This window comes from Taeniopygia guttata, chromosome 12 (assembly GCF_048771995.1).
Source record: "Taeniopygia guttata chromosome 12, bTaeGut7.mat, whole genome shotgun sequence".
Taxonomy (NCBI): Eukaryota; Metazoa; Chordata; class Aves; order Passeriformes; family Estrildidae; genus Taeniopygia; species Taeniopygia guttata.
Window position 1 is genome coordinate 16176889 of NC_133037.1, and position 12862 is coordinate 16189750.

Genomic DNA, 12862 nt, shown 5'->3' on the forward strand with positions numbered 1-12862 from the left:
TTCAGATTTGGGCACATTGTTTAATGGGGTATATCTTTCCAAACTTTCAGTTAAGAGGGATGTGATTATCTGATTGCATTCCCATCAAAGCATCCCGCAGCTTTATCTACCAAGCTGTTTCAAGGAGACACTGGAAAAATAAAACTGCAGATAATATAAATAGGCATTAAGTTTTCATATGTGTCTCTGCCACTTTAATCTCAAGCCTGACCTGTCCTGCCTCCGATTATCTTTGAAATTTGCTAGGAAGACATAGTTAAAAATGCCAGAAATGAATGGCAGGCTTGAAAGCAGCAAGATGTCTGTTGGAGAAAACAAAATCAATGTACATTCAGCTGAGCTTCACCTCACATCCCATCAGGTGAGTGACTTGTCATAATCACCTTGCCCACTTCCCTCATTTTTTGTTTGAATGTATTTAGCTCTCCTGTACCAAAAATCTTTGCTTCTGAATGAATCAGTTGGATCTGATGTTTAGACTGACTGCTGATGAATCCAAACAATGTAGCAATGTTCTTCTGCACCTGAAAAATAGTACCTGTTCCTGCATGAGTTCCTTGAGCTGGGTGATCTTCTCTGCGTCTCCGGGGTGCTTTGTGATATAATCCTTATCAAAAAAGGCCTGCAGGAAGAAGAAAAAATAAAGGCCTTTTGCTTATGGGAAGGTGTTTCATCATAACTTGGAGTCAAAGGATGAAAGGAAAAGGTCCAAAAATCTTAGGAAAACAAAAAATATATTAAGGTAACAGCAGAGCTTAATTTTATTGGTTTTTAGCACTCTGGGATGCAGAGAAAATGGGCTTGGCAGCTGAAACGATTCTGTTGAATCATGACTCTGACCAAGTTTCCCCCTGTGACAGTGATGAGCAATACAACTAAGCCTTGTATCTTCCAGTTATTTGAATTTTATAGTTTCCTTCACATAACTGCCTAAAGCTAAAGGACTTTAGTGAGTAAATTGGCAACTAATGTAAAGCCTGAAGAGCATTCTCTCCCTGGCTCTGTTGTGAAGACACATTCCAAACCCCTGAACCACTGCTGCAATTTTTCAGTATTTTACCCTAAACCTCCCTTTTGCAATGCTCCGTTTAAGTAACAGCATGTCAGAGATTATGCTGGATAACATATTGTATTTAACATCATTTTACTTCTACAGTGAGTCTGAAATTAGCCCATCAGCAAAGATAATGGTTCAGTAGCATGAATTAGTGGTTTTTCCTGATTCCAGACCTAATCAGTTACCACCAGTCCCACAGCCTCTATTGCAAAATGAATCATAATGTAAGCAGTATTAACAAATCTGCTTCATTGTTTTACCTGCCAAGTGAGGACTACCAGGTAAGCCAAATGTCATCTTTGAGAAACCCCACTGTTACCTGTACCTATTTCCATGTGAGATCCCAGCTCCACCCCTGGAGCCTCCTGCATGTGGCTGTGCAAGCACTGATGCAGAATAACCAAGTAGGGGGTGTAACCCCATCTTTAGATAATGCACATGAGAATTCCTTATCGTATTAAGCCATACTGTAATTGAAACAGAAATGCAAATAAAACTGGCAAAGGGTGATACTCAGTGAGAAGCAGAGCCTGGCTCACCTCCTGGTACCGCGCAATTCCCCCGTTAACGGCGGCATCAATCACTCCATTCAGACACATGCTGAGAAGATTAATGTTGCCATGCATTTGTTTGTGCTGGTACTGGCTTATCAGTGTCCTCAGCTCCTGGTTTTTGTTCTCAACCACTTGAATAGCATTTTCCAAAGGACTTACTTCAACCTCAAAGGCAATAAAATATACTTTAATTCCATGGACACTTCACTGAGATTTATTATCTTCCTTGTAATAAAATGGTACTCCAGGATTGTTCAGTGAGCTCCCTTCACTTTTACTGCTTTGTAGAAAATTAGCTACATTAACAAACTCCACTGTTGGCAGTGCTGGATTTCAGGTCACTCAGCTGCAATAATAGATGACTTTCTATATACCGAAGACATGGCAGCAATGCAATTATTCCGTCCTTTTGGCACTGTCTCCATTATACTGTTAGCTAATACAATTCCCCTGGTTACATTCAGCCATTGTTTAGATGAAGTGGTAGAAAAAGGATGTATATAACCCTTGGTAAACACCATTTTAAACTGCAAGATTTCAGCCCAACAAGTTTTAAGCTGCCTATCTCATGTCCTCAGTAACTCATCATTTCAACCCCCAGTTATAGGAATTATGAATGTTACCAGTTCTCTTCTCTCCACTTCAAACCAACGAGAGATCCCAGGCAAACTGTGAGTCAGGGTCAGAGTGGTGCGTTCAATCCACAAGCTCTGCAAGGAGTAATTGAGGCTGTGAGGAACAATGAATCACAACCACATCCTCTGCACTCTTACTACAAGTGCAGAGGGGGCAAGGCTCAGAAAAGAATGCATTAACCTCCTGAGCATTAATTCTGTAGAAGGTCTTCCTGAAAGTCACTTAAACAACAAAACAGGAATTCAGTATGCTTGAAGTAACACATTCAACATTTCTATTAATTTTTAAAACTTGTCTAATCACCAGTTGTGTCATGGGACCCAAAAAGACATTGTAGACCTGTGTGTCAGTAATAAAAAAAAAGTCCAGCCAAACAAACAGTGTCTCCATGCACTAAAATAACACACCTTTAAACTGGACAATGCTTTAAGCAGGTCAGAACTCAACAATATTCAATCAGACCATGGACTTAACCTGCTGCTTGAGTTACTGTAGTATCTTTGGCTCTCAAATCAGAATTGCCTAAAGGGCTCCATCAGCATGAAATAACAAGAGAGTATTCACCTTGAAGAGATGAACACTTAAACACAGCTTATTTGCTACTTCTACCTTAAATTCGTTCTCCTTGTCCTTGGGGCCCTTGTGGAAGGGTCTGTCGTAGCGGAACTTGCGGATGTTGTTGACGCGGTAAAAGCTCTTGATGCGATCAGGGACACGGTCCATTTGCAGCACGTCTATATTGTCTGGGATGGGAGTCACTGCATAGATCTGTAAATCTGGTAATTGTGCAGTCAAAGAAAGCTTTATCCACGTATTAGGAAAGACAAATAGGAAACAGCAACCACACAGGAGGCTCCATTTGCTGACAGCGACTTTATGGTTCAAATCCTGCACAGAATCCATGCTGTTCTCTCAGAAGCCAAATAGTGCAGGTTCCATGACTAAGCTCTCCAAAGTCCCTGCAGTCCCCTTAAATGTGATGTGGTTCAGTCCTTAAATGCACTGAGCATTGTACTGGGTGTGCCAAATCCCAGTACAGGTGACCAGTGAGAAGAATGAGATTCAAAGCCTCGGGTATAAAAAGGTTCAACAGTTTTAAAGAAAGGGAAATTGCAAAAAAGTAAAATCCTGATGGAAGAAATATAAGCAGAATGTAAAATAGTGCTTTGGAGCTAGTATCTGTTCCCAACAAAATATTGGCCAAGAGAAGATATCAGGAATACTCCTAAGGACACACACCGTGCGTGATGCCAGTGCTGTTGGTAAAGCATTAAAACATGGATATGACCAAGCACAGCCCTTTCCCTTCTACATGGAACACGACCTGCATTACTTGCTAAATAAAAATTCACCACTCTCTCCAACACCACGTCCCACAACAAACCAGTTACTGTCTGCTGCAGACAGGGTCTGGTTTTGTCCATATCCAGCTCTGCCCCCGTTCCAGGGAGAGTCTGCCCTTTCACAGAAGGATACACTGGGCATCACACTGCAATATGGAGTCATCGGGGTGGTTTGGGTGCTGCATTGCAATGGCTTGGGGGAACTCGCTCAGCATCCTCTGCTGGAAGGCTTCCAGCCTCTCATAGTCGTGGCCTCGACACACATATTCTTTGTTCTGCGGGGAGGACAAGCATAAATTAGTGTCCTTAAAAGTAAGTTAAATTTTACTGACTTCTATCTCACTTCAAATATTTCTTCAAAACCAAAGATAAATGACAGTGGCAATCTGCTAATGTGAGAGTCGATGTATTTCATCCCTTCATTTTTCTTTACAATGTATTTTATGAAGAAGTGATGAATGAGGAGACTATTCACTGATCTCTAAACAGCATAATGCCTCTGATTCAGGCACACCCAGCATTCAGTCTTGTGGTCCCTTCTTACCTGCTTTTCAGAAAAGGCACTATTTTTAATTGGACTATACTGAAACATATGAACTAAAACTTAAGTCACCAGCTTGGCTGTTCTACAGTGGGAAAGCTGCTGTCAAATACTATTTATACCAAATGGATGAAAATCCTGAGGTTCTGACAGAACAGAGGAAGATATATGTTTATCATTTTATAAGTTCTCCTTAGAGAGAAGTTGCAACAAACTATTCACAAAAATCACTGTTTAATCACTGCTGTATTATCACAGCCATACAACTCAGCCCTGATGGAGTTGAACAATACGTGCTCAAGAACTCCCATGTCAATAGTACAGTAATACAGAAAAGCTTTACCAAGAATTCTCAGTGGCCACTTAACAAACTCCCCTTCAGCCCTAAAGCACTTTCCTCTTGATGAACAAAATTTCATTTCTGCTAATAATGGAAAGCTGCATTTAGATGAATCTTGAGGCATTAAACCAGTTGTGCAGAGTTCCTGAATGCTTTTTGAGCCATGTCTTAACTTCAAACAGCACGATACAGTATTTCTAAATTCCTTAGTGTCAGGAAGATTGTATTCCAGTGTCTTAACCCTCACACAAACCACAATTTTCATCAGTATGATTTTTATCTCCTAGTGCAAGACCAAGCAAAGCAGGCAAATTACCCAATTTTGGCAGTTTAAACTCTCACACATATAATAACTAGAATAACAGGGAGGGTTTTCACCTTCATAAGACAATTTTAAAAATTGTTTTAGAGGCTGCAATATATGCAAGAATGTGTTTTTAATTGCTCTGAAAAGGGGATGTGGCCAAGCAGTTCTTTATCTTGGTAGCAATATCGAAGGGAAAGTAGCAAAACCAGAACATAAAACACAGCCAAGGAGTTCAGTTATCTTTGGCTTTCCACTTCAACTTTATGGAAAGGATCTCCTGTTCTGGCTTTGACATGTGTCACTTTGTATGCATCAGTCACAGCAACCAATGGACTGAGAGAAGAATCACATGATGAGTCTTGACAGTTCAGTCTGTAATGCTCTCACTTTGCAGTTATTATTACATTTGGAGTGAGCCCATGTTTGAAGGTGAATCTCTTCATGACACTGCTTTCTCTGTTCTAACTTTTGATTGCAGCAATCTAGAAAACTGTAAGCCTATAAAAAAAGTTATTGTGATTCTAAAAATAATGCCCTGAAAACACCTCAAAGCTAAATTTAATAAGACTTCAGACAGATGCCAGCACAAGATCTCAAAACATGGCTTGTTAGGCTTTACTTGAACTTCTGGTAGACAGAAGATATGGACAGTTTTAATTTAAATTTACTTATGTAGAAAGGCTAGAAATAAATGCAGAATTCATAGAAACATGAACAATGACTTTTCTAGACAAAGGGTCTTCAAAAATCAAAGATATAGAAAGAAGTGGTTATCTTCTGTCTTAAGCTGTACAGCAATAGAAAAATACATGAGAAAAGGGCTTGGAGTTATTTGATCACTTAAAATCACTCCTGTATCCATTTGAAGATTTTAAATCCATGTAAATCTTTTTCTTCTCTAGAATAGCTGCTTCCAGTCTCTTTACTGTGTGATCCATGCTGATGTGACTGCTAATGGGCTTAGTCTGTGCTCCATAATGTGTGTGCTGTATGGATCATTAGTGAGAGAAAGGAGGAGGATGACTTTTAATGAGATTGCTACATTAGTAATCTGCTATCAGAAGTACTGCTACCAAATATAATTGCAGAATTAACAAGGATTATAATTATGTACGCTTGTGTTCGCTGGTAATTTCTCCAGCCAAGGATCCACGTTGTTACAGCACTTTGCAAAGAGTCAGGGCTGAGCACAGGAAGCTCAAGCAGTATCAAACACCTTGGCCATGCAGGATCCACAAGATAAAAAGATAAGCTCCAGTCACTGACAGTACTTCAGATGTTAGGCAGGCTTGTGTGCCATGATGACTGTGTTGTCACTCGCTGAAATATTTATTGTTAGATATAAAACCAGGAACTGTCATTTTTCTCTGGAGATCTTCATGGGGCAGCTCTAGGTTCATACTGCAGCACCCATCCTTTCTTTGGATTCCTCTGCAGGGTCTTGTACACACTGCTTCAGTGTGCTGCATTCTGAATTCTGTAAGGAGCAGCTGAGGGAGGAGGGGCTCAGACTGGAGAAAAGGAGGCTCAGGGGGATCATCTCACCCTCTACAACTCCTGACAGCAAGTGGCAGCCAGGTGGGGATCGGGCTCTGCTCCCAGGGAACAAGGGACAGGAGGAGAAGAAACTGCCTCAAGCTGCACCAGGGGACATTCAGGCTGGACATCAGGAAGAATTTCTTTGTGGAAAGTGTTGTCAGGCATTAGAAGGGGCTGCCCAGGGGGTGATGAAGTCACCATTCCTGGATGTGTTAAGAAACAACTGGATGTAGTACTGGGTGCCATGGTCTGGTTGACAAGGTTGTGACTGGTCAAAGGTTGGATCGATGATCTTGGATATCTTTTCCAACCTAAAGGATTCCATGATTCTCTGATTCTGGCACAATTCACCTTCAAATAACATGAAACCACCACCCTTTATGCACTGGTATTTCTTCTCCTAGACTAATTTCAACTTGCCTTTATTACCCCTGCCTGTGTTTCCATTAAAAGACTGTAACTAAACCCCAAATCCTTGTTAAAAAAACCAACAAACAACTTCATAATCAGAGGGGAGTATAAAAGGGCAGGTCTCAAAATGCTGCCCCTCTTTGTATGGCTTTGTATGGCTTCATCCTGTGTACCTTGATTGGTGCCACCTCTTGTCAAACTATTCCTTCAAAAAGAACAAAAACCATGCACCTCCAGTCCTTGAAAGCTTCCAGTTACCTTGTCCTGTCACATTCAATGGCATCTGCCATCAATTTGCAGGCAGCTCTTGGAGCACTTGTCAGATTATATTCCTTCCTTGCTCTAAACTAGCAACAAGATGCTGTATAAACAAATACCCATTTAAAGTTCGATTCCTCATTAGGACAAGAAGAAAATTTCACTTTTTAAATAGATTGGTACACCAGCAGACAATGAGCTCCAAGTGATGTGTCCAAAGAAGCTGTTTGGCTTCTGTCAAACAGAGGAAATTTTCACTTGCACAAGCCATAAGAGTCATCAGACTGGGATTAGAATTCTGTCAAGTGAGACTTTTTTTAAAGTGTGATATTTTGAGATGATGAAAATTAGTTGTAATGACCCAACATTGCTGCAATACAGCATTTTGCTTAATATAGAGACAATTTGTGCTGCATCTGCAGATCATCAAAAATTCCCAGTGGTGTGAGTCAAATTTCTGATCTCTGTTCCCAAGAATATTCCCAGTGGACCGTGTCCTTCAGTTCAGCTAGAAAAATGCTTTTATTTGTGCATGCATAAAAAAATATGCTGAATAGTAGACATCATATCTCCAAAACAAAAATACAAATCCTCAACAGCTACTCTGAGCCTGGTCACTTTGTCACATCCTGTATAAGTTTGGCTTACCCGCAGGAAAAATGGGAATTTTCGACCATAAAAACCAACTCTGAAAAACTCTGGTTCTAAGCGCTGCTGCTCCATTATATTGTCATAATAGGTAGCTTCCATTTTCTGTGGAGGAAAGAGATAGCTGCTATCAGACCCTTAAAGTTGCACTTAAAACATTAACGTCTCAAGACTCATTAAAATATCACATTACTCTTTCATCCCTGCGTTTTTTTTATGAAAAGGCCACAATTCTGTTAAAGATAAAAATTATGAATTAAACCAGTCTACATGGTGGGACAGACTAGAATATCACCATACTCATTTTACATTTTAGAAGATGACATATGAATTTTTCCTGGTTTATCTTATTTTAAATTAAACAGGTCTAGCATGTAGTTTTCTTTACATTGCAGAATTAATGGCAAAGCTGAGATTAAGATCCCCGTTGCCTGGCTCACAGTGTCCTATTCTCTCCTACAGACCAAAATCCATACCACTGCCTGGAAAATTACATCTAATTGGGTTTGCCTTAATTATGTTAAGGGGCATGAAAAAGGATAAAACAAAATTAAATCTACAGCTCTGTGCACCAGAAGGTTTAACATGGAAGAAAAAGGTGGTTGGAAAGAGGAAAAGGACTTTTTTTTAGTTCCAATAAGTAGTTTTGTGGAATTGTGCCAATAAAGATGAAGAGTGGGATTTCCAGGCCCTCTGGCAAACTGAACCTCCGTTGAAAGGCTCACAGGAATTTCACTGTAGCAAAAGGTGGCTCTTCAAGAAGAACCAGTTTGACACCATTGCTTCCACTGCAAGGAACCCTAACTTGCATCCTGGTTTGTGGTCAGTTATCACAAACATTAGCTCCCTTTCCAGGAAGGAGAAGGTCCCAAAGTCATTGCAGGAAGCATCAAGGAATGTGGTGGTGATGTGAATGGCACAGAGTGCACAGCCAAGCTGGTCATTTGCTCTCTTTGGGGCCGCTTTGGAGAAAACAGGTTCTTCAGAAGTGCAGCTGCTGTCTGCAGCATCAGACCTTGCTAGACAGGTGTCTTCAGATAAAAATAAACTGGATTTTTAGAAAGAGAATTTAAACAACTGTGTATATCCATGCAGCATAAATCTCAAATTTGGATACATGTCTCCCAGGAGACAGGAGGAGATCAACTATTTTCATATTCAGAAAGTTTTAAAATAATAATAGGAGCTTCAGCTTTTTCTGATTAAAGTACAATGGTGCAAATGTGCCCTGATTTCATCATGTTGTTTGGTTGTACCAGAGGACCAGATCCCTGTAAACTGGTGAGAATGCCATAAACACTTGTCTTCTTCATTCTCTCTCTTGTTTATCTTATCTCACTGAGACAAGCTGTCCTTGATTTTTTTTGGAATTAAAATGAAATATGTATTAGAATTAGGATATTTTATGCAAAAATATATGTAAATATGCCGTTGCAATAGTAAGTCCAGCTCCTGTGTGTGTGTGTGTGCTGTCTTCATATACTCAAAGGATTTTACTGCTACCAGAGTTTGGAATTATTTCAATGGACCTACAAAGTCATCAATATGAATCAATGGCAAGGAGTCTCAGTGAATGCATGGAGCTCTATAAGGAATGTGATTATTTTTTAAATTCAGAATGCTCTGACAGGAGAGCAAAATGCTCTGGGGAGTGAGGTAAGAGTCTGCAAGGAGAGAAATTGCTGCCACTCACCCGGATCCAGCTGAGGCTCTGGTAATCATAGAGGCTCTCGTACTGGATGGCCAGTTCCCGGCACAGCGGGATGCCGAACTCCCAGCTCTGCGGGGCCAAAGCAAATCACACTCACAGCAAACACAATGCTACTGCCAGCTCAGCTGAGAGCAATATGGAAACTCAGCTCTGGGAACTCATTTGGTATGAAATGGCAGAGATTAGATGTGAAAATGCAATGTGGTGAAACCATTTCCATTAAATAGCAGATCAATTCCTTCTAAAAGATGAGAACAGAGGCATATGTTCCGTGGAAATTACAAACATATACTGCTTGTTCTGACAGTTCATTTATGAGACTGGGAATTTATCTGGAGAAAGAGAATAAAACTAACAATATTTCTTCGTGCTAGACACCCCTTCAACCCACCCCCAACAGCTCCTTTGCTTCCTGCACTAGAACTCCCTGGAGTACAGAGTTAGGGCTTGGCTCTCCAGCAAAGTGCTCCCCTTCCCAGTCTGCTCCTTCCCACTGAAAGCACAAACTGTCAGGCAGTGGGAACACCCCAATACAAATAACATCCTCAGAACTGACCTGAATTACTGCAGTGAATCAATATCCATATTCAGAAAGCCACATTCTTTTCTTCAGCTCTCAGTCCCACACAATGGATCTCTCCTAGCACACCATACTCATCATCCCAGAGGTGAGGAGGGACAGAGACCCACTTTAGGCACACCCACACTGAGAGAAAGGCTCTCCTGTTACCTCAAGTGGCTTTTTGGAGAGCTCATTTTACACTAACATCTCCTCTTCCATTACCTTTTACCTGCACACACTGGAAGCCTTTTAGGGGAGTGGCTGTTTCTTACCATGCTTATGGTAAAGGATTTAGAGCACCAGTTGAACCTTTACTGGATTAAGTTTTATTATGCATTACTAGGCTAATTTGCCAGTTTTATATGGGACGCTGCTGTAGTGAAAACAAAATTGATGTGTGAGTTAGACTACCCCTTAATTTTAAGAATATTAATAGCAATATTGTAAATTCTTGGAAACAGTCATTAACAGCAATTATGTAAAATATCAGAACTTAATATGGAAACAGTTTTTCTGGTTACATGTACCTTCACATAAAAAAGTGAATCTCTACTGATTGATTTAATTTATGAGGCAGTTTACAGTATTTCCCTTTAAGCTCACCATTGTAGTGTCTGCTCTCTCCTTCCTACCACTTCCTTACTGCAGCTCTTTAGATTAATTTAATTACAAAAGTTTCAATAAAAACTTTCTAAATAAAGTATTTTACCAGAATAATTTTGGATATTTTGATTGTATTTGTAGTTTGGGAGAATGGGAGGCCTGAGATTTATTTAGATCAATGCAATAGACACAATAGGAAAGGAACTGAAAGACCAGTTTCTTGACTACTCTGAATATTAGTGAGGTATTTGTGATCTCAGATTAACAGGATTTTTGCTGTGGATTGTCAAAGTCCATGGCACACAAACTGACCCACTGAACTGAGATCAACCATAGTCAGTTAAGTTGTTTGTATTTGCAAACTCAAACACCACTGCATTTTTTATGGTTGCAGCAAATTCTTTATAGAGATTTACAGCACATTCTTATACATAGATTTTCAGTCCTCAGCTGAACTATGTGCACTTCTAAAACATCTAGCCAGGACTAAATGGCTTTTTTACCCACAGAGAATGCAAGCAGTTTTACTTCCAAATGGGATGCTGTGACTAAAGCCTCCCTAACTTCTGGACAGAAACAGAAATCTCACCAGCTGTTTTCCCTCCAGGTGATCTGAGGGATGTAATCTTTCCATGCTTTTTCTGATGTCAGTTAAATTAACAACATATAACCACATCTGATTTCGCTATATACTACCTCTTCTACACGAACCTTGATACCATTCCTGTCATCCTAACTCAGGCTCTCTCCTTCTTTCAGTTTCCACACCAAGAAATTCCACTGTGCTACCTAATCATTCTGCAGATACAAGATGAGATAGAGAAGTGAAGAAAAACAACATACAGGTAATTTCCTAAAGAGAAAATGATTTGTAGATATTCAAAAGGAAAAGGAATGAATGGATATCCAAGTCACTGGAGTTTCAGTTTTAAAATCTGTGATGCTAACGAGTAGCATCTTCACAGTACAGATAATTAACATGTAATTCCAAGTGACATGCAAGTGCCACTTCCCTCTTCAAATAACTTCCTGATATCTCCACTGATAATTTACCTCATTAGTGCTTTCTGTTTTGCTGACCTGTGATGTGCTTGCATGTTGTGTATGACTTGAAAGCCACATTCATAGGGCATTTATTGTAGCTTTCTCCTATGGCACCAGCAACTCTCAGCTGACTGCACACAAGGGGGCACAGGTAGAGACAATCAACCCCTCTGAATGCCAGCCTGTATTTACTTACATCCCAGTGTGCAGATTTCTTTTGGAAATTATTCCCATGAGGGTACACATGAGAAATTATTTCAAGTGTTGGGTATGGAGCACATGATCAAAACTAAGTGCTTTGGGAGTGCTGCTTTGTGTCTCTGTGTGCACTTGGCTGCACTAGGGAGAACAGACCCTGCAGTACCACGCTGGGAGCTGCTCAGAATCACCAGTTAATCAATCCAGCAGTGAACTGGACAGAAAAGGGCTGTGAAGCTTTCGAGCTATTGCTGTGCAGAAACATGATCAGTCGAGTTCAAACTGTTCCATTCACGGATATCTTCAACCAGAGAACTTTTGAGTTTTAACGGTCAGTTTTAAGTGAGGGTTAAAAATATCTTCAGTTTAAATTATGTACTTGCACACATTGTCAGCTGAGCCACAAACCAATTCACAGCATAGGAGAAATCAGCAGAAAGGGGCACATGACCAGTGAAGGCTAAAAGGGCTTTGGAACACATTGTTCCTTCCCAGCACAGGGCTGCTGCTGACGCTGCTGAGGGTGGGAGTCAGTTCTGCGCCCACTGCAGCATCCCAGGCCTGCCACAGGCTGTGCCACTGGCATGTCACAAGACACCCTTGTGGGCAGTTTTCCTCCCATTCCTGTCCTGAGAAAACTCTCCTATAAACAAATGCAGAATTTTTACAGTCTGCCTTGACAACCTCACTTGGTGGAAGACGCCAGGAGCAGCTTGAGAAATGGAACTCTGGAAATGCAACTGAAGGACAACAACAAATCCTGCTCTGCAGAACCTGAGGAGGAACCATCTCAGGATAGTGCAGAAAGAAGCTGACAGACACAAGTAGAGGGAAGCAGGTTTCTTTCAGTCCCCGAGTTGCTCCCTGTCACAGAACAAGAGTGTTGAAAAGGAGGATTTGGCTTCTCAGCATCTTTCAGTTCCATAGTCTGAGTGACATACATACTGCTTAAGTGGATTAGTTAATCATTCAGCTACCATTTATAATAAAGTAGGATTAAAACACAAATCAAGTAACTCCAAAAATATCCAGTGGGGAGAAAACTCAAGAGGTTAACACTCTATAATCTGTTAGGAGTTTTATAGCCTAATGACATCAGTCAATTTTTAC

General features: G+C 40.5%; 1 protein-coding gene across 8 annotated transcripts in view; it reads right to left on the minus strand.

The window, feature by feature from the left end:
* DOCK3 (dedicator of cytokinesis 3) overlaps nucleotides 1–12862 on the minus strand; it is a 182950-nt gene that overhangs the window by 19099 nt on the left and 150989 nt on the right. For all 8 annotated transcript variants that reach the window (XM_030282933.4, XM_030282932.4, XM_072935013.1 and 5 more), the window contains 7 exons: nucleotides 9328–9414; nucleotides 7635–7739; nucleotides 3724–3865; nucleotides 2857–3023; nucleotides 2235–2321; nucleotides 1597–1776; nucleotides 539–622 (listed from right to left, as the gene is read on the minus strand). In XM_030282933.4, coding sequence (XP_030138793.1) covers nucleotides 539–622; nucleotides 1597–1776; nucleotides 2235–2321; nucleotides 2857–3023; nucleotides 3724–3865; nucleotides 7635–7739; nucleotides 9328–9414 — 852 coding nt within the window. The remainder of the gene's footprint in view (nucleotides 1–538; nucleotides 623–1596; nucleotides 1777–2234; nucleotides 2322–2856; nucleotides 3024–3723; nucleotides 3866–7634; nucleotides 7740–9327; nucleotides 9415–12862) is intronic.